The 22975-nt window shown below is 33.8% G+C and overlaps 1 protein-coding gene across 1 annotated transcript; it reads left to right on the forward strand.

Moving 5' to 3' along the window:
• Window positions 1–6436: 6436 nt before the first annotated feature.
• Window positions 6437–6865, forward strand: LOC108330270 (uncharacterized). Its single transcript, XM_017564765.1, has 2 exons — window positions 6437–6577; window positions 6677–6865. The coding sequence occupies exons 1-2, from the start codon at window positions 6437–6439 to the stop codon at window positions 6863–6865; spliced, it is 330 nt and encodes a 109-aa protein (XP_017420254.1).
• Window positions 6866–22975: the final 16110 nt, after the last annotated feature.

The raw sequence follows: 22975 nt of genomic DNA on the forward strand, positions 1-22975 counted from the left end.
TGCTAACAAATTTTCTAGAGTTTTGTGTCTAGTTTGCTGGATGCAATACGGACAAACTGATTTTTACCGCAAGTGGAGATCTCATTCTAACATTAGATCAGATCAATTTGGACAAGCTGCCAGACAAAAACAATGGTAGCAACAACCCTCCTTCTAAAAAAGAAGGGTGAAGATGGATGACACCCTTCAACAGTTCATGCAGGTGTCTGATTCTCATAATAAAAGTAATCATTCAAGAGGATAGAGAAGCAGCTGTGTTACATGATTCAGAAGCTGGATGACCTGGGGAGTAACTTCAAAACTAACTCTAGAGAGGAATGCAAAGCAGTTGTTACTAGAAGTGGCAAAGTTTTAGATGAGAGAAAAATAGAGAGAGAAGAAAAAGAGAGGTTGAGTGAAAAAGAAAGAGATGAAAATGAGAAGGAAATAGAAGAGAGAGAGTAAAGAAAAGAGAGAGAAGAAAAGAAAAAAAGAGGGGAAGAAGATGAGAGAAAAAAGAAAGAATCTTATGAAAAACCCTTTCCTTACCTAAAGAATTATTCCAGGAAGGAAAAAGAAAAATAGTTTGAGCGTTTCATGAAAATCTTCAAGAAATTGGAGATTAGTATACCCTTCTCGGCTCTGCAACAAATGCCTTCATACGCTAAATTTCTGAAGGAGCTCCTCACAAAGAAAAGAAAGTACATTGAAGAAGAAACCATTGAAGTTCAAGGAAACTGTAGTGCTATCATACAAAAGCTCTTACCCCCCAAGTATAAAGATCCAGGAAGCTTCACTATTCCTTGCACTATAGGGAATATCTCTATTGGGAAAGCACTTATTGATCTGGGAGCTAGTATTAATCTCATGCCGCTCTCCATGTTTGAAAAGATTGAAGGGTTGGAACTCAAGCCTACTCGGATGACTCTTCAACTTGCAAGCAGATCCCTAAAATATCCTTATGGGGTAGCTGAAGATGTGCTTGTGAAGGTAGATAAATTTCTTTTTCCTGTGGACTTTGTCATCATGGAGATGGAGGAGGATGTGAATGTACCTCTTATTCTTGGGAGAACTTTTATGAAAACAACACGAGTTTTGATTGATGTGGTAAATGGCAAACTGAAGGTGAGAGTAAAAGATGAAGAAGTAAATTTTGATGTGTTTAAAGCCATGTCTCACCCAAAAGATGATAAGGAATGTTTTCATCTTGATTCTCTTGATGAAATTTGCATGATACAAGAAAATAACACAAGTAATACTCTTTCTTTGAAGGAGATGCTAGTTGACACTTGTGAAGAGTTAAATGAAAAAGAAGAAGAACTAATTGATGAGAGCTTTACTGATTTGGAACAATTACAAAAGGTTCCTTTGCAAAACACAGAAGAAAAGGGAAGTAAAGTGGAGCTAAAGATGCTACCGCCACACTTGAAGTATGTATTTCTAGAAGAAGGTGGAAACAAACCAGTCATCATCAACAAATCTCTCTCTCCTAAAGAAGAAGAAAAGTTGGTAGAAATACTCAAAGCCAACAAAGGAGCTATTGGATGGTCAATTTCAGATCTCAAAGGCATAAGTCCAACATACTGCATGCACAAAATATTCATGGAAGATGACTACAAACCAATTGCTCAACCACAGAGGAGGTTAAATCCAGTAATGAAGGAAGAGGTGAGAAAACAAGTGCTAAAGTTACTTGAGGCTAGCATTATTTACCCTATTTCTGATAGTGAATGGGTAAGCCCAGTACAAGTGGTACCAAAGAAAGGTGGGATGACAATTATTTATAATGAAAAAAAATGAGCTCATACCCACAAGGACTGTTACTAGATGGAGGATGTGTATCGACTACAAAAAGTTGAACAACGCTACTAGGAAGGATCACTTTCCCCTTCCTTTCATGGATCAGATGCTGGAGACATTGATAGGTCAGGCTTTCTATTGTTTTCTGGATGGATATTCTGGATATAATCAAATTATGGTGGATCCAAAAGACCAAGAAAAGACGACTTTCACTTGCCCATTTGGAGTATTTGCATACATAAAAATGTCGTTTGGGTTATGTAATGCTCCAACCACTTTTCAGAGATGTATACATGCAATCTTTGTAGATTTGATAGAAAAATGCATTGAAGTCTTTATGGTTGATTTTTCAGTGTTTGGCAGTTCCTTTCATGAGTGTTTGTCTAACCTGGATGTTGTATTTAAAAGATGCACCCAATCCAATCTTGTTCTTAATTGGGAAAAATGTCACTTTATGGTAAAGGAAGGCATTGTCTTGAGTCATAAAATTTCCTCCAGGGGAATTGAGGTTGATAGAGCAAAGTGGAGGTTATTGAAAAACTTCCACCACCAACCAATGTGAAGGGAATCAGAAGTTTTTTTGGACATGCTGGTTTTTACAGAATATTCATCAAAGATTTTTCCCAGATTGCCAAACCCTTAAGCAACCTCCTTGTTAAGGACGCCCCATTTGTGCTAGATGAAGAATGCCTTAAGGCGTTTGATGTTTTGAAAAAAAAAATTGATTTCTTCCCTAGTTATTGTAGCTCCTGATTGGAACCAATATTTTGAGCTGATGTGTGATGCCAGTAATTATGCCATAGGAGCTGTTCTTGGCCAGAGAAGAGAGAAGGTATTTCACACTATTTACTATGCAAGCAAGGTTTTGAATGAAGCCCAGTTGAATTATGCCACTATAGAGAAAGAATTGCTTACTATTGTGTATGCCTTGGAAAAATTTAGACCTTACCTCATTGGGTCTAAAGTGATTATCTACACTGACCATGCGGCTATAAAGTACTTGCTAAGCAAGCTGGATTCCAAGTCGCGATTGATCAGATGGGTACTTTTGTTACAAGAATTTGATCTGGAAATCCGCGACAAGAAGGAAAGTGAAAATGTAATTGCTGATCATTTATCCCGGTTGGTTAACAGTGAAGTCACAAGCAAGGAAGCAAAAATTTGGGAATCTTTCTCAGATGAAACACTCATGTACATCCAACAAAGGCCGTGGTTTGCTGATATGGCTAATTTCAAAGATGCAAGAGTAATCCTAGAAGATCTCAATTGGCAACAAAGAAAAAAATTCTTGCATGATGCGAAACAGTTCATTTAGAATGATCCTTACTTGTTCAAAATTGGAGTAGACAACCTTCAGAGGCGCTGTGTGACTAAGGAAGAAGTGGAAAGAATTTTATGGCACTGTCATGACTCACCTTATGGGGGACATTTTAGTGTAGAGAGAACAACTGCAAAAGTGTTACAGTTAGGATTTTATTGGCCTACCTTGTTTAAAGATGCTCATAATCATGCCAGGAACTGTGGCAAGTGTCAAAGGACGGGTACTATCTCTAGACGTCATGAAATGCCATTACAAAGCATCCTAGAGGTTGAAGTTTTTGATTGTTGGGGCATAGACTTTGTTGAACCTTTTCCACCATCTTTCAATAATCAATACATACTAGTGGCAGTGGATTATGTGAGTAAATGGGTTGAAGCTCTGGCTTGTCCCAAGAATGATTCTAGCACTGTGATTAAATTTCTGAAAAGGCAAATTTTCTCCCGTTTTGGAACACCCAGAGTATTGATCAGTGATGGAGGATCTCATTTTTGCAATTTTCAGCTTGCAAAGGTACTCAAACATTATGGTGTGAGACACAAGGTAAATACACCATATCATCCACAGACAAATGGGCAAGCTGAGGTCTCTAATAGGGAAATAAAGAGGATTCTAGAAAAGATAGTTGCTTTATCAAGAAAGGATTGGTCTCAGAAGCTAGATGATGCTTGATGACAAATTTATGAACACCGAAAAACGGCGCCACAAACTTGTTTAACACTCGGCAAGTGTGACCGAATTGTATCAAGTAATAAAACTAGGTAAGACCAAGTATCATTTTCCCAAAGGACTCACGGCCTAGTTAGTTATATGATTTGTTGATTATTTAAGACTTGTAAAGAATTCATTGTAGGTTTAAATGCAAAAGACAGTAATTAAACATGTATGCATGAATTTGATCAATGGAAAAGAGGAATACAAACACTTTAATGAATTAAATGGATGAGTATGTTGTTGGGGTTATCAATTTCATCTTATCCACTCTCATATACTTTAGGAATTCATCATTCTTTTCATCAATTGCTAATGCCACTCTCTAAATCACCTTGCAAGAAGGCCTATCCTTAATTATGAGTTCATACAATTCCTAGCATTCCTAGTAATTAATTCTGAAGTGCAGGAGCTTAAAGGCAACCAATATGCTATTGGGAGAAATTCCTAGAATCTAGATTTCCCCTTACGTTCCCATATCGACAAAATCAATGATCATAGCAATGAATGAGTTAAACAAAGCAAGCTTTAAGCAAAGAGGAAAAACCCTAACTAAAGATGAAAGAAAGCATGTATCTTAATATAAGATGTTAAACCAAATTCCATATATGAGAGTTTCACAAAACTACATTGATTCCCCAACAACAATACAAAGTTTAGTTCACCATATTCATGGTGAAACTAGATGAACAATAATGAAAGAATGGAAGAGATAGAAAAACCCTAGAAAGAGAAGAAGAGAGCCGTCACCATCTCCCAATCTACCCCCAAGGGGTGAAAAATGTGTTTCTGCTTCCTCCCAGCCAAAGATACAAACCCTAGGAACACCTAAAGCTTATATATTATTCGTAAAATTACAGAAAAGTGGGCCCAAGCCCAAAATAGTGTCGCTCAGCGATAAGTGCGTGAGTTGATTCTTCCCCTCAGCGGCATTTTCACCCCTCAGCGGATACAACGTGAGTTCCTGAGTGCCGCTTAGTGGTAGTTGCGGCTTCTCCTTTTGCACTTTTTGATGTCTTTTCTGATTCCATTTCCATCCTTCTTCACTTCGTTCACCAAACTCACCTTAAAACCTGCATAAAACACTGAAATCAAGCATAAACCTGTCCAGCTCTCTTATTTCTAAAAATATGACCAAAAGCATGATTTCTAGCTAGTTTCTAAGTGTTAAAGGTTGCTTTTAGTATCAATTTTAAGCATGAAAATAACAGTTTTTCAACTGTTATCACAACCCCAAACTTAGAACTTTGCTTGTCCTCAAGCAAACAAGATGTAACTCAATTTTCTACCAATCAATACAATGGTTTACTTCATTCAAAAATGCTCTTTTCAAGATAAGTAAAAACTTCAGTTAAGCTCATGACAAAAACTTCAATCAAGACATACACATGCTTTAGTGTTCACAAAGCCACTTAATATCCAACAAATGTTATTTTTCATGAATGATCAATCAACTAAGCATGGATGTTCATGTGCTCATGGAATATTTCCTCAATAAGTAAAGTGTTTCACTAAGTATACCAAATCGTTCCAAGTAATACAGTGGATAAGTAAAAATGTATCGTTCTCCCAAGGGAATTTGAGTTACGTTAATCAATTAAAATTATTTATCAAGATCAATTAATGATGATATTTGTTATTTCAATTTGGATTTAAGCATGAAATTAACAACGTAAAAAAAATAAGATTGAAAAATGCGATAAAAGATCATTGGAATTGGTCTTTGACTAACATTACAGTAAGATCCTAGACAACATATATTATCTGTTCAAGCATTCACACGAGAGTATCTTGGTTTAATTCCTTAAAACAAGTTCTAAAATTATCTATTGAATTATTAATTCCTTAATTAATTCATCAGATAATTTTGCATTAAGTTCAGATGTTAAGAATGACCAGAAGCACATAACTATTCATAGCGTAGTTACTTTTAGTTTCTTTTCTAACGTTTCTAGTTCTAAAAATACTTTCCAGTACAAAAGAACTTTTAAAGAGATTAATACTTCCGTATAATCAAAAGCAAGTCAAGAAAAGAACAAGAACAGAAACATATATTGCACAGAAAATTTACATTAATGTTTCGTCATACAACCAATTCCAATGAACAAAAAATTTAGCCTATCCTAGACATCTCAAACGTACTCTTTACAACAATTCCTTGCAGAAAGTGAAGTCTTGATGTCTTGAAAGGTCTCCTGATCATCTCCTGAATTCTCCAGTATTTTTCTGGCTATTTTCGTGTGTCAGCAGCTCCTTTCTGCCTTTCTGTCACATCTTTTAAAGCCACTTAACTTAATTAATTCGCTCAGCGCATAGGTGTGTGTGCGCTATGTGAATTTCTTGTAACTGCTGCCTCTCAACTAAGGTTTTTCGCACCACGCACAAGTATTGGTGCGCTATGCGAATTTCCTTTTGTTGGCAGTGCAAATTTTGGCTTGCGCTATGCGAGAATTGGCTGACAGACTTCCAATTATACATGCTTTCCTGTACAATAATTTACAATACAATCTACTTCCTATTACAACATTTCACTGAGTAATAACATGAATAATTATAAGATTGAGATCATTTATAAGTGTAAAAACAACTCTTTTTCACACTTATCAGGCATGTCACCTTCCGGTGGAGATGGAACATCGAGCTCTGTGGGCCTTAAAATTCTTGAATTATGATCCTGGTGACACTGCAGAAAAGAGAAGAAGGCAAATTATTGAGCTTGAGGAAATGCGGCTACATGCCTATGATTCTTCTAAGAATTACAAAGAGAAGGTGAAATTTATCATGACAGGAAGCTGATAAAAAAAGGTCTTCAATCCAGGACAACAAGTGTTGTTGTTCAATTCTCTACTAAAACTTTTCCCTGGAAAGTTGAAGTCCAAGTGGTCTGGTCCATTTATGGTCAAGAATTTCCTTCCACATGGAGCAGTTGAGTTGACAGATCCATCCTCTACAGACCCACAAAGAAGTTGGATGGTCAATGGACAACGTCTCAAGCATTATTTGGGTGATGAGGTGCAACGCCTTTCCACTGTTATGGAGTTGGTTGATCCACATTGATTTTATGGTGTAAAGTTAGTGACGTTAAAGAAGCGCTTACTAGGAGGCAACCCAACTTTCTAAACCTTTCTTTTGAATTATTTGTTTTGTTATTGTACTCTGCTTGGATAAATTACACTGCTTTGGTCCAACTGCTATGTTTTGTGATAAGTATTGATTTATGATGCTCTGGTGTGTTGATTGATGTTGAGATGATGCATGATTTGCTAATCTACAGGTGATGACTCGTAGTGTATAAAATAGGTATTTGATGTAAAGTTTGATTGAGATACTGAGCATGTTGTTTTTATGAATTCTAGGACTTGAGTGTTTACCTGTGTGAGTTTTGGGCTTTAGAGTTTTTTGTGAATAATTGCTATTACTTTGGAAACATGAATGATTTTGCGCAAATTTTCTGTGATTGAACTACTTGCTTGTAGCTATCACATGATCAAGGCCATCTTTTGTTATCCCTTATTTTTCTAACCTTCACATGAAATTATCCACTGAAAAGAAAACAGTTTATTCTATGCTTTGAACCTTAAGCCTTACGCATATGTTGAAAACCCTTTGTGAAAATCTTTACCTTGAGTTAAGTTGAGAACATTTGTGAGGTATTGATAAAGGTTCAAGTTTGGGGTTACTAGGAAAAAGTGAAAAGAAAAGGCATTGAGCTAAATAGTGAATACTTGAAAAGCAAAAGAAAAAGAAAAAGAAAAATGAATAGAAAAGAAAAAAAAAAGCTCAATGCAAGCGAAAGCTGGGAAAAAGAAAGAGAGTTTGTGCTTGAATGATGAAACCATAAATGTCTCTCTTAACTCAAGGATTTTGTTGACCAGAAAAACCAATTTCCTTCTTAGCCTAGCCAAGTTACAAGCCATGAAAAGTCCTTGTGATGAGAACCTGCTTGTGAGTATGTTTGATTGTGGCTAAATGGAAGGCAAAATTAAATTGTGTGACATTGTGATAACAAAGTGAAAAAGACACCAAAACCTCACTATACACCTGTGAGTTGAGTGATACACTTTTGAGTGCTTGAGTTAAACACTTCCTTTGGTGAGGAATAGTTCTCTGAATTTCTGATTACATCTCTACTTGGTTGATTGACCCTTCTTAAGGATAGCATCTATTGAAGTACACGAGCATCACACTAATTTTAATTGAATAAGGCATCTGTACATCTTAACTGACATTTGTATGCTGAGTTGATCAAAGTGATTTCTTGTTTGGAAGAAAAAGTTTTTGAAAAAGGTTGATTCATTGTAGTGATTGTTCTGAAAAGCTGAGTTACAATCTATTTTGCTTGAGGAAAAGCAAAGTTCTAAGTTTGAGGTTGTGATAAAGGTTGAAAATATTGTTATTTGTGATGTAATTTTAATACTAAATACACCCTTTTCTGCTTAGACACTTGCTTGAAATCATGTTTTTCTGTTAAGTTGTGTGAATAAGAGAGTTGAGGTTGAATTTGATGATTTTATGACTAATTCCCTTTCTTTTGATAGAAAATGAGTTAATATGGAAAGCTGGGTTAAAGTACTAAGGAGATAGAGCTCAGAAAGGTCCAGAAAAAGTACCAGAAGGAAAGAAGCTCGAGTCTTGGGCGCCCTTTTTGAGGCTTAAGCGTAGGAAGTGCCGCTCACCGCTCGGTGCCCCTTTTTGGGGCACTTGAGCGTCAGATGAAGAAGGCTTGGGTGTACTCTGGAAGGCTTAAGCGCAGGAAGTGTCGCTCACTGCTCGGGCACCCCTTTTGGGGGCGCTTGAGCACCGATTGTAGATGGCTTGGGCGATCTCTGCGAGGCTTGAGCGTGGAAGACCACCGCTCGCCGCCCGGGCGCCTTAAGTGGAGGCCAAAGCTACTCTCTAAAGGCATATGTGGAGGCCGAAGCTTCTATCCTCTACTTTTAGGGTTTACTATCTCATGCTTTTCCATTATTCATCTAGTTTCTCCATGTCTATGGGGAACTAAACTCTATTTGTTGTTGGGGAATGATGTAACCTTGTGAAATCTCATGTATTTGAATGGATTCTTAATCATATATGCTTTTTCATTAATTGTTGGAGTAATTCATTTGTGCTTATTACATGTTTTGTTTAACTCATTCATCGCATGATCTATGAATTGCATGAGTGCCGGGAGGTTTCTTACAATTCAGGTTCTTGTTGAATTCTCCCAAGAGTAATATTTCTCAGGGCTGAGGGTATAAGTCTTGGTCGTCTTAAGCTCTTGATCTTCACATTAAATTACTGGGGATGCTAGGAATTGCATGAACTAGTGATTAAGGACATGCTTATTCATCGAGGGATCGAGTTTAGGTAATTTAGTGAGTGACGTTAACATTAATGCATAAAGAATAATTCTTACATACATGAGAGGGAACTTGGTGAAATCTAACCCCAACAACATAGTCATTCTCACCATCTCGTTAAACAACACCCGTTCATCTTTGTGTTACTCTATTATTGACCAATTTGCATTCATATTTACTTTTCTGTCTTTGCATCTTAAACCAATGATCTCATTTTATTTAAGTATTAATTAATCGAGTCATCACACAACTGTTTAGTGCCGAGAGTCTTCTGGGATACGATACTTGGTCTTACCATTTTATATTACTTGTGCGATTTGGTACACTTACCAATCCATCAACAATATGGTGGGGCCACTTCATGGATAAATCCTTCTTTAACATAAGACTCATTCTCACCATCTCTATCTGATCTAATCTTCTTAATTTTCTTATTCAACTGATTTTGTACTTCTACTTTATAGGTTAAAAACACATCAAAGGCTTCATATTTATGTTTGATTAAGTAAACTTTGGTGTATCTAGAATAATCTTTTATAAAGGTCACAAAATAACTTTTACCTCGTATAGACATGGTTTGTTTCATATCAGCTAGATCAGTATGAATTAACCCTAATAGCTCAGTTTGGCGTTCTATAAAAAACATGTTTTGTTTGTTAATTTAGATTCTACACATATATCACATTTACTACTTTGTTTATCATGCATATTAATCAATCCTAGTCGTTGTAATTTCAAAACATACGAGGAATTCACATGTCCTAATATAGCATGCCATATATCATACGAGTCAACAATATAAGCAGAAGAACTTGATTCATTAATATTTTCAGAGACATTTAGAATGAAGAGTCCTTGATCACAATATCCCTTCCCCACGAAAACATTATTTTTTGTCATAATGATGTTGTTAGACTCAAATGACACTTTAACCCCACCTTTCCCAATAGTGCTACAGAGATTAAATTAACTCTGATTGATGCCACATGTAGCACATCACTCAAGGCCAGAGTCTTTCCAAGATTGAGTTTGAGAATAAATTTTCCTTTTCCCAAAACAAGAGTGGTCCTGGAATCACCGAGGTAGACATGTCCTTCTCCATACCCTACACTAGTGTAAGAGGTAAATGCACTTCTTTTTTCACAGATATGCGTGGTAGCACCAGAGTCTATCACCCACTTGCTCACATTGGTCATCAGGTTTACTTGAGAAACGACCACAACAATAATGTCATCTCCTTCGACTATTTTTGTCCTAGGAGGATTGTCATTTCTTACTCTACGCCAGGTGGGTTTAGATTCATTGGGACGAGATTTAAGAAAATCATTTTTCTTTTTGTGATCAGGTTTGTGTATGTACCTTTTGGGAGTAGCAGCAACTCCATACATGACTAAAGGGGTGGACACGCGTTCTTGTCAACGCCAGAAATTTTGTCCAGAGAAAACCTCGATTTTTGACACGTCCGGAAGTGACTTTGCAAAGACCGTCTGGGTTCCAGAAACAACGGTTTGACTATCCGAAGGCATGTTGTTGATGTCACCCATAAGTCCTTAAGATTGTTGTAAAAAGCTGACAAACAGTATTTCCTGAGGCGTGTAGTTTCACTGTCCTTAAGGACTTATCTGCGGTGTATTGCGCAAGTCCCCCAAGATACAACAGGAACTTTCCAGAATATTTCTGAGGATCTCAGAACTAGCAAGGATCTCTCAAAAGAGTATAAAAATAACCCAGAATATTTTTAGAAGAGGAAAAGAGCTAAACAATGAAACTTAGAGGAGAGGAGAATGAGAAAAATAGAGTTTAATGTGTCTTGGAATGGAGGAAGGGCTCTTTATTTATAGACTTAGGGAAGAATCAATTAAATAGAGGAAATTAAAAATCATAAAAAATGTTAACGTTGGAATTGAACGTTGCTCAACTTTTTTTTTTCCGTTGGCAATTAATTTCCAATGTTCTAAAACAAACATTCAAAACAAATTTTAACTTTTGCAATATAAAATTAATATATTATAACATATCACACACCAATGGTCTATCCTCCCGTACCCTACCAGCACCGTTCATAAAAATGGATCATTTCGAGTCATCCTGCCATCTAGGTACCAAACCTATTTTCCTTACCCCTCAAGGACTTACGAGTAACAACTTGCGGTGAATCACACACTGGACACTATACTCAACAACGAGTCCAAGTTTTATTGAAACTATCCCCCCATTCTCCACTACATTACACATGCGAGAAAGTACGACACTTAAATAATTTCCCTTCCCACATCTCATGGCCGAAGAGTAAGGCCTTTTTCTACATTGTATGGTGAAAACAGTCTTTTTGAGATATACTAGATACGATGAGACAACGCTATAATCAACCTGTCATATTCTCATACTCATACAACCAACCGATAAATTCACATATGCACTAATTCATACTAAAAACATGTCGTATTTTGACCCATTCAAATTCACCGCTAACATGGTAATTTCCAAACAATAATTAATCAAATAATGCAATCACACGAAGTCAACCAAAATCATACAAAATAATCAAAAGTATATTCTAAATACACCCCTATTTCCTTAACTACTACCAACCCATAAATTAATATATATCTACCCAAGTGAATCCCACATGCTCACCAAATTCCTTCACTTTTTTCCCATGTGGACGTCACCACCAATTAATGGAAACCCATTTAGGGAATTTCATTCAAAGGAGTACGAACTTAAGCTAAGGTTAAGAAAGGGAAGTTGGAGAAGGACTTTTAGAATCTCTTTCTTGATTTTCTTCTCTAAGTCTTAGTAGGATTCTCTTTAATATGTTTATATGTGTTTTGTAGGGTCTGATAAAGCTAGGAGATCATGGATCAACTAGCCAAGAAGCTTGATAAATCAAGAAGCAAGGAAACATTAAGAATGAAGAAGCAAGCCAAATCCTCACTTGGAGGATGTTGGAATCTTCACTCGGATGCATAACAAGTTGCTTTGGAAGCCCGCATGAGTCACATTCCAACTAGCAGCTTAGTTGAAGTTGAAGAAAGCCTAGTGCTTAGCGGATGAGGGCTTGAGCCCAGTGTCAACAAACGCACTAGCTGCCACTCACGTTTCTTCACCAGCTTCTTGCTTGATTGGCCACGAAGCCACTCGCGTTTCTTCACCCTTCACAGCTAGCACTTGCTCCATTGCATCATAGTTAACGTTAGCTAAATAGGCGTGAACCAGGAGCTTTATTTCTCCTTTAAATAGCTTGCTCCATTGCTTGTAAACTTCACCTTTGAATGAAATTAGAGAATTTTTGTTGAATAATTTCCAGAATATCTCTTCTTCAAGGTCACGGCTAGGAGAGTGAATCTCAATCTCCTCTAGCCACCTTTCCTAGTGGAATCACGCTAGGACTTCCTTTGCACTACCATTTCACTTTATCACCGCTTCATCAATTTTCATCACCGAACCACTATTCGACTTAGCCTTCATTTATTTCAATCTTAGCTTCATCTAATCTACTTCAATCCAGCCACCGAACACCATTTGAAGAGTGGCTTCTAGAGTCTCCGCTTCCTCCCGTCTTCATCATCATTTTTCAACCCATTCTGTTGTGTTGTCCAAGCACATCTTCCATTGTTGTGTGCTTCTGCGGTCCAAATCAGAGGAGAGTTTGGTTGATTTGTTCCTCCTCCCGAATCAGCCAAATCGTTCTTCCATCATTGATGGAGTCGCACCCCATACAAATTTGATGTGCATTAAAAATGAAGTATAGTGCTAGGAAGTGACTCGTAGCTCGTCTCTCAAGGACCAAATGTGGTTCGTGACTTAGGTCAAACACGCAGTGAAGGGGGGTTGAAAGTGTTTTTGCAAGGAGAATTAAACTAAATTAAAAATGGAAATTAAACACAACCGAACATAATTGAAAACATTGAAGTGAACGAAAACAGTAAACTGAACGGTGCTAAAACAAGATGTGTGAACTAATTAAAATGCAGTAGATAATAAAGAAACACTTTGTGTGTTATTCAAATGCTAACACTTAAGCTAAAACATTTAATGCATAATTCAACAGTAATAGTAAAAAGAAAGCTTGGCTAATAATGAAATGCACATTGCAGGTTGGACTAAAAATTAAAGAAGAGTGTTAACCAATTGAAACACAAAGCAACGAGAATAAAATAAAATATGCAACATTTAAGCTAAACATTGAAATGCACATTATACTCATCCACCAACACATATCCATAAGGGAAACAATAAATTAAAAATGCTTAAACAGTGAAAATAAAATAAAATGAGTCAGCGTTTTCTCTCCCAGCCAAATAAATGCAAAGAAAAGGAATTGAATGAGCGTGGTGCCTCCTGCTGTATGAACTTGTGCACCATCTTCAAGCCAAATGAAAATGAGCTTTTTCTTCCATAAGAAAAGTTGAATGCAGTTGTGCGCACCGCTTCTAAAAGTGTGCCACCGTTTCTCTCACTCATAGCTGAACGTCACTGTGCATCTCTCTTCTCGCCATGTGTGTGTCCGCCTTTACGCTTCCAGCTAGCTATGCTCGTGTGCCACCTCCAGCTTCATTCCAGCACCATGGAACTCACTAAATTGAAATCAAGATGAATGCGCGCATCAGCCATAACTTCCACCCATTCCAGCGTCACATCACTTAAAGAGATGAAAGTGCTTCTAAATTAAGAACGTCACAGCGCTTGGAGCTCCAAGAATCAGCACCTCCTACCAATCACCGTGCACCAGCAGCAGCTTGACCATAGTCCACACAATTGAAGCAGCGGGCCGTGACATTATGCTCCAGCAAAATGGAATGCAAAATGTAATTTAAGAAAAAAATGTTTCCAACGTGCTAGACTAGGCTTCAATTAAATAGTGCGTGAAGAGCAAAATGAAAAGGCAAGAGTGAATTTTGCAAATTGAAATAAATTTGGAGCTCTCATTCATGCTAGCGTAATAACCCTCCCATCTCTCATTCCATAGAAAACAACGTTCAAAGAAAGCTCTCCCAAAGACTGTGGCGGCTGCTGCCCTAAGGCCGTGTGTTTTTCTCTTTCTTCCAAGAAAAATAATAAAAAAAATAAAGTGTTAGACCTAAACCACTTATGGGTCCAACATCATTTTTCAAAAATTGACCCAATGTGCACAAGTTTGTCCAAAAAATCCTAAACTACTAAATTAAAATATAACTAATTTTAAAATGTCTATAACTAATTTTAAAATGTCTATGTGAAAAGTCTTAAATTATTTGTCATCCTTTCTAATGTCCTGAAATGTAACTTCAAAATATTCCCTATAATTATTAATGAAAATAATAAGCTCAGATAATTCAAATTAATTAAAATAAGAATTTCTGGTCAAATTAAGCACAATTAGCAAAAATAGAAAATACTGGACATTTAAGCATAATTCCCTAATTAAATTTAGCACAATAAGCTAAGTGAAGTCAAGAAAATATTGACTCATCAATCATTAATGCTTATTAATTATTGATGTGATTCATAAATTCTAACAATTGGTATGTGTTGGAAGTCCCACATCGACTAAAGATAAGGTTAGTTTATAAGTGAATGCAAACCTCACCCTACAAGTCGATTTTGTGGGATTGAGTTAGGCTTAAAGTTCACTTCTAACATGGTATGAGAGCCATGGTACCATACAAGCCAATTTTGTGGGGTTGAGTTAGACTTAAAGTCCACTTCTAACATTATCGACCATGTTAGTTATGGTAATTTGCATAAATCCTGATTTGGATTTTCCATGAGAAATTTTGTTTATGAAATTTAGGGCTTTTCATTTAATTCATTATATATTGCATTTGTAATCAATTTGGTTCATTGATTTCATGAATACTCTATCTAAATGGATTGATTAAAAGAATGAAAAACCCAATTAAAGAATCCCAATTATGTTTCTGGAACACTAAATTGAAAATGAGAAGCACAAATATTGTGAAACCCTAAATTGGGAAAAAAATCTGTAATCTGCGAATTTGCTTCCCCTTGCGTTCTATTTCTGCTTCTTTTCTCGTTGGTTCTTCTTCTTCTCTATTCGTGTTTTGCATCAGGGTGGTGGTGCAACCTTTTGCTTTTCGTTCTGGTGGAATCCCTAGGAGACGTTATGATCTTTGAGAGAGGGTTTAGGACCTTGCTTTGTTGTTGTTATGGTTTTCTTCTCGCGTTTTGGTTTAACACCACCTATGGTTGCGTGTTTTTGCCTCCTTTTTCTGGTGCGCCACCATGTTTTCTGCCATAGAGTTCTTGCAAGTAGTGGTATCGTCAGAGATGCAACAATGGTGGTTTTGGTTATGGCTTTTGCTAGTGGTTGACAAGCGGAGGAGGTTGGAGATCTGTAGAAGTTGCATCGTGACGATGCTACATCACGCTGGTTCACGCAATGGTGTAATGTCGTAGAGTCCAGTGTGTCTATGGTTTCAAACCAGTTCTTGTGTGGCAGCCAAGGAGAAAAATCTGGTTCTGCTTTTTGCTTGTTTGTTGGTCATTGAGGATTACTGATTATTTTATTTAATTTTTTAATTTTTGGTTTTATGGGGCATTTACGTACATCCTTATGAACCTGTGCGAATTTGGTTTTGGGTTTGCTAGTCGCATTGGAGTAGTGAACAACGATGTTGGTTTGACCGTGGTGGCTGAGCACGCTTGACACCATGGTGGGCCATTCTAGGTTAGGCCTAAACAAGTGTTGACTCGTGTAGTTGCCTCCTAGTTTGGGTCATGACCCCATTACATGTCTCTTAGGATGACTGATTAAAATAAAGAATGATAAAATAAAATTTTGAAATAAAGTAAAATTAATAATTAATTTGGGTTTTAGAATAAATAAAGATTCAATTTTGGTTTTGTTTATAATTTTGAATGAGCTTATTTGGTTTAAAGAATCACCAAAGTGAACCTTCTTTCTCCGAGTAGTTTATAGAGAAATTATGAATGTTTATGTTTATGCATATTCATGCGAGTATTGGTCAGTCCAAAGGAAAATTAATATTTGTCTGGATTGTATGCACATGTGTCAATGATAAAATCAATCCAAAGATAGTTTGTTATTGAACATATTTTTATTATCACTATTGATCATTACACTAAGATATCTCTAGGAGTTAATATTACTATTTAAAGACTTAATATTGATGGGGCATTGGGTGTCTTGAGATAGACCATTATTTGAATATATTTATATAATTATTAATTTTACTGTGTGAGCTTAATTCCTTTGTTTCTCTTGTACAAAACACAGCTACAATGATTTCAATATCTGCCAGTCAATAGTACGAATTTTAAGTACTGGAAAGAGAACATAGAGATAATTCTTCGCTGCATGGATCTCAACCTCGCGTTAAGGATTGAGAAACCTCCTAATCTTACGGACTCAAGTACCTTTCACGAGACGAGAGAATATGAGAAGTGAGACCAATTAAATCGCATGAGTTTGATGATCATTAAGCGTGACATTCCAGAGGTCTATAGAGGTGTTGTACATGAAGAAATTACAAGTGCTAAAGATTTCCTTGTGGCATTTTAAAAGCGCTATGTGAAAAGTGATAAGGCGAAAGCATGTGCATTTCTTCAAAACTTGGTTTCCATGAGGTATCAAGGCAAAGGAAATGTGAGAGACTACATTATGGAGATGTCTAACATTGCTTCGAAACTTAAGACGTTGAGATTTGAGTTGTCGGAAGACTTACTCTCATATAAAGTTTATACAATTTAAGGCTTAAGACGTTGAAATTTCGATCTCTCTTCCTATAAAGTTTGCACAATTTAAGGTTTCATATAACTGTCAAAAGGAGAAATGATCTATTAATGTGCTCATTTCATATTATTTTGAAGAAGAGGAGAGACTGAAGCAAGAAAGGACTAAAAGTGCTCACTTAACTAGTACCTTTAATGACAAGAGCAAAAGGGAAAAAACTGAGAATCCTAAATGATGCTGCTAAAGGTGCATCACAAAAGAAACAAAACCAATATGATAAATGCTTATTTTGAAGTAAAGTTGGACACATAAGGAATGACTGTATGATATATCATGCGTGGCGTGCAAAGAAAGGGTTGCTAACCGGAAGAGAATTGATTCTGAAAGATGGATTTATGTGTGAGATGTCAAATCGGTAGAGATGGAAGTCATAGGAAGTTTTAGATTATTATTATGCACTGGTCTTTTGTTTTGAATTTAAAAGACATTTCGGTTGTAGCGTCATTTATGTAGAATTTGATTTCATTTGTTTATTTCAACAAATTATGTTAATTATATATGTTTGGAAATAATGAATTCAAATTTTGTTTAAATTCAAGTTTTTGTTGGAACTAGTTCATTTTTGAGAAATAATAATCTATATATTCTTTATACAACGACTTCCTATTTTGAATCCTTAAATCCCAAATTAACATAATTTGAGACAAGAACAACCATATTCTTTGAGGATATTGAGTTTGGGAGGAAGAATAAGATTAGAGGAAGAATAGGTAAAAGTGATTTGATTCATAAAGTTACTTACAATGAAGCAAGTTAAGAGCCTTAAACAAGTTTAGAATCTCGATAAGAACAAACTCAAGATCATCATAACCTTGTGCTTTGTAACATCCTGATTTTTGGATGTCACAATTACGAATAAAATTTAAAATTTTAAAAATCATAATACCATCGTGAAAACTCATTTATATAATACCGAAATTAGTAAAATAAAATCAAATGAAATAAATCAAATTACTTGGTCTCTAATACTTATAGTACAAAAACTTTAAATAACACAAGTCTTTCTCCCATTCTCGCGTCTCTATCATGCATATGGAAAATTTGCAACATCGGCTTCCGTATAACTAAAAGTTATATGATTTCACAATTGTTTCAACCATTCCTTCACACATGTATTGACATTGAGAATTGATGCCCCTCCACATTTTCACGTGCTTGAAAAGATAGAATGCAAAGAAAAAATAAAAAAAGTTTGGTGGAATAGTCTTCTTCAATACATGCTTCAATAATACCAAGGAAACAAACAAAAAATAAATGTACAATACTTGGTCAAATAATATTTGCTCAACAACGAAATTATGCACACGTGGAGATGAATAATAAACCTAAAAAGGTTATAAATAAATAAAGTACATCACCATTTATTTATATTATATTATTATATAATGGGATTAATAAGGTTATTTAATATAAATAAATAAATAAATTTGATTAATAAATGGTAATTTTATTTCTTTTCATTCAAATCAAATATTTTTTTTTTAACTTTTTCCACGTTTATTTTCGAATAAAAATTAAATAAAAACATAATTTAGTAAATTAAAAGAATTTAAATTATTAAAAAATAAAAAAAGAGAAAATATCGGGATGCAAGAAGTCGTGCACTCCACATTTTCATTTTTTTTCATTTTTTAATTAATTTAAATCATTTCTATTTATTAAAATAGGTTTTTAAATGTAATTAAATTCAAATATTTAAGTTTTTTAATAAAAAAAAATTGTACAACTATTTCATGTTATCTAAATAGTATATAATTAATTATTTAAGATTTTAATTATAAATAAATATATATAATATATAGTGTTTAATATTTAATATTTTTACACATGAATTAAGTTTATTCAACAATTTTTACAATTAAATTACTTAATGTGATTAAAAAATGGTAATTTTATTTATTTTAATTCAAATGAAATATTTAAATTTTTTTTGACATTTTTGACATTCTTTTTCAAATAAAAATAAAATAAAAACATAATTTAGTAAATAAAATTAATTTAAATTAATTAAAAAATGAAATTATGGGGTGCACGACTTCTTCTATTGAAGTCGTGGACCTCTACATTTTCACTTTTTTTCATTTTTAATTAATTTAAATCATTTCTATTTATTAAAATATGTTTTTATTAAATTGAAATATTTAAGTTTTCTAATAGAATTAAATAATAATAAAATATACAACTATTTTATGTCATCTAAGTTGTATATAATTAATTATTTAAGTTTAATATATAGTGTTTAATATTTAATATTTTTATACATGAATTAAGTTTATTCAACAATTTTTATAGTTAAATTACTTAAAATATGTGATTAAAAAATGGTAATTTTATTTCTCTTCATTCAAATCAAATATGTAAAATCAAATTAAGTTTCTTTAAGAAGTAATTACTTAATCTCTATACATGAGGTTCAAATAGGTTCAAATAATGTTATTCATAACACGGGAACAAAATAAAATGTGCAGTTCCTATATAATTCCTTCAAGGAGTAATTATCTAATATCTATACATGATTTTCTATATGTTCAAATAATGTTACTGATGTTAGAAAAAAAAAAGTAAAAGGTACTTGTACAATTCCTTTAAAGAGTAATTACTAAATCCTTAAGCATGATTCTTTACAAGTTTAAATATTGTTATTTTTGTTCATAAATAGAGGAACAAAGTAAAAGGTGCAGTTTTGTACAATTTTTTTAAAGAGTAATTACCTAATCTCTTTACATGATTCTCTATAGGTTCAAATAATGTTATTTTCTTTCTTAAATAGGAGAACAAAGTAAAATGTGTAGTTGTTGTACAATTTTTTTAAAAAGTAATTATCTAATCTCTATACATGATTCTTTATAGGTTCAAATGATGCTACTCTTAGTCTTAGACAGGGAAACAAAATAGAAGATGCATCCGTATAATTTCTTTAAAGAGTAATTTAAGGAGTAATTACCTAATCTCTATAAATGATTATCTATAGGTTCAAATGTTAAATTGGGAAAGAAAGTAAAATGTGCAGTTATTGTACAATTTCTTTATAAAAATAATTGCCTAATTTCTGTACATTTTGAAAAACACCATCATCCAACCATTGAAATAAGCTTTAAAGGATCAATCAAAATTTAATAAACACTTAATTCTATTAAATATTTAATAGACAGATTTCGTATTTACATTCAGCAAGAAAAGAAATAATTTCTTGATTGTGTTCCAATACGTGTTTGATGTATTAAGGAAATAATCTGGATAGATTTGATTTGGCTATAATGAATGCTTTATTTAGTTGCCATTTAAATGTATGATTCCATATCTCCAAAACTCTCAAACCATCTACTGTATTATTACTTTTCTTTTCGTATCTTGAACGTATGGAACACTGATTTAACTATTTTATTCTAGGAAAATATATTTTAGAAAAAAATTTATAAAAAAAGTATAAATTTACATAACATATGATATAATGAGAAAAAAGAAAAAGCAAAAATTTAATAAATATATATTAAATAAAGATATATATATTAATTATTGTCTTTTATTTTATTAAATAGAAGCAGTATTCATTATGATTTTGGAAACAGGCTTGTCGATTTTCGAAGATCAATAATTTTATATAATTATATTTTAATTATAACCATTACATTATTGAGAATCTATAATCCTATATCATTCAACACAACCTACAACTGTGCAGGTGCATTCCAAAATTAGAGTATTAAAAACTAAGTTAGTAGTAAATTTCATTTCTTTTGGTTCTAAACTCTTTCTAAAATAACTTTTACCACATATTTTTTAAAATGATATAAAGCACATTATAAAAATTAAATGGAAAAAAGTTAGCAAAAGTAAAATATCATGAAAAATAAAATATCACAAATTTTAAGATAAAACGTGTTATCATAAATATCTATTTTCAAATAAAGGTTAAATCATTTCTCTATTTTTGTTGAGTTTTTTCAAACAGGTCGTTTTCTTAATTTTTTTTCCTAATTGGTTCCTAAAAGTGAAAAATTGAAGCAATTGACTTTCTACCAATAAATTGGGTTAATAAGGTTAAGTTTTTGATGATCTAACAACTTGACCGTGGTAAATTTTTAATATGTGACACATTCAAAGCAAGTTACGTAGAATATATAAATAAAAAATTAAAAAAATGTTTCTGAAAATTGAAACCCAAATTAGGGTTCATCATCTTCAACCGCTCCCTTCATCATCTTCAACCTTGGCAATTGTTGCTAAGGGTTCATCACCAAATTAGGGTTTATCAAAATCAAATTAGGTTCGAGATTAAAGACGCAACAAATCATGGATTCATAGAGTTCGAGATTGGAGTGAATTCTAATGTCTCCTAGGGCCTATCCGAGATTGGAGGTTTTCTCATGTTTTTGTTTGGGCGAGAGAGATGAACTCGCAATGGGTTTCTGTTTCTATGTTTTGTGGTGTCTCTGGGTTTGCAGGTTGGTGGATTTGTGAAGAAGGAGACTTGTAGAGATGAATGATGCCCTGGTTCTTGCAATTGCTCGAGGAAGGAGAAAATAAGGCGTTGGAGCTTTCATGGCATGGTCACTTCCTTTTCCCCTTTAAATTCTTTAAACATGATAAATTCATTCATCCCCATGCTCCATTTTGAGTTACTTGCAGTAAACTTATTCTTTTGTTAAAACTTGTATATCCACTCAAGAGACTTTACAGAGAAGCATCATATTCACCGGTAAATACCACAAAATTTGGAATGAACTTTTCATTCGTAAGAGAAAGAAGTATTCAATTTTTTTATAGTTTCGCTTATCCAACTAGGCAATGGTGGTAGAGGACCCTCAATTTTATCTTGTATATCTTTAAGGATCATTGAATTTGTACCCATCAACTAAAATTCATAGGCTTTATAGAGCAAAAGGCCTAAGGTAACAAAAACAATTAACTTGTTTGGAGGATTGATGGTAATGGTAACTTTAAATGTGTTCGAAGATTGTTTAAGTCGTTAATAACGAATTTTATAGTTCGTGAGCAGATTATGATAGAAGTATTTAGTTAAAGGAAAAAATATGTTACTCCTCTTCTTAAACACGGAAACAAAGTAAAAGGTGCTTGTACAAATACTTTAAAGAGTAATTACCTAATCTTTATGCATGATTCTTTATAGGTTAAAATGTTGTTATTCATATTCTTAAATAAGAGAACAAAGTAAAATGTCCAGTTTCTTTAAGGAGTAATTACCTAATCTCTATACATAATTCTCTATAGGTTCAAGTAATGTTACTCCTGTTCTTAAATAGGAGAAAAAGTAAAAAGTGCTTGTACAATTTCTTTAAAGAGTAATTACCTAACTTCTATGCATAATTCTCTATAGATTCAAATATTGTTATCCTTGTTCTTAAATAGGAGAACAAAGTAAAAGGTGTAGTTTCTATACAGTTTCTTTAAGAGGTAATTACTTAATCTCAATGTATGATTCTCTATAAGTTCAAATAATGTTACTCCTGTTCTTAAAAAAGGGGAACAAAGTAAAATGTCCAGTTCCCGTACAATTCCTTTAAAGAGTAATTACCAAATCTCTATACATGATTCTGTATAGGTTCAAATAATGTTACTCATGTTCTTAAATAGGGGAAGAAAGTAAAATGTGTTGTTCCTGTACAATTTTTTAAGGACTAATTACCTAATCTCTATACATAGTTCTCTATAGGTTCAAATGATGCTACTCATGTTCTTAGATAGGGGAACAAAGTAAAAGGTATTATTTCTGTACAGTTTCTTTAAGAAGTAATTACCTAACCTCTATACATGATTCTCTATAATTTCAAATAAAGTTACTTTTGTTCTTAAATAGGGGAACAAAGTAAAAGATGCAGTTCCTTTACAATTTCTTTAATGAGTAATTACCTAATCTCTATACATGATTCTCTATAGATTCAAATATTCTTTCTCTTGTTCTTAAACAGGGGAAAAAGTAAAAGGTGTTTGTAGAGTTCCTTTAAAGAGTAATTACCTAATCTCTATGTATAATAATCTATAGGTTCAAATGTTGTTATTCTTGTTCTTAAATAGGGGAACAAAGTAACAGCTGCAGTTCCTGTA

The sequence above is a fragment of the Vigna angularis genome, chromosome 4 (genome assembly GCF_016808095.1).
Source record: "Vigna angularis cultivar LongXiaoDou No.4 chromosome 4, ASM1680809v1, whole genome shotgun sequence".
Lineage (NCBI taxonomy): Eukaryota > Viridiplantae > Streptophyta > Magnoliopsida > Fabales > Fabaceae > Vigna > Vigna angularis.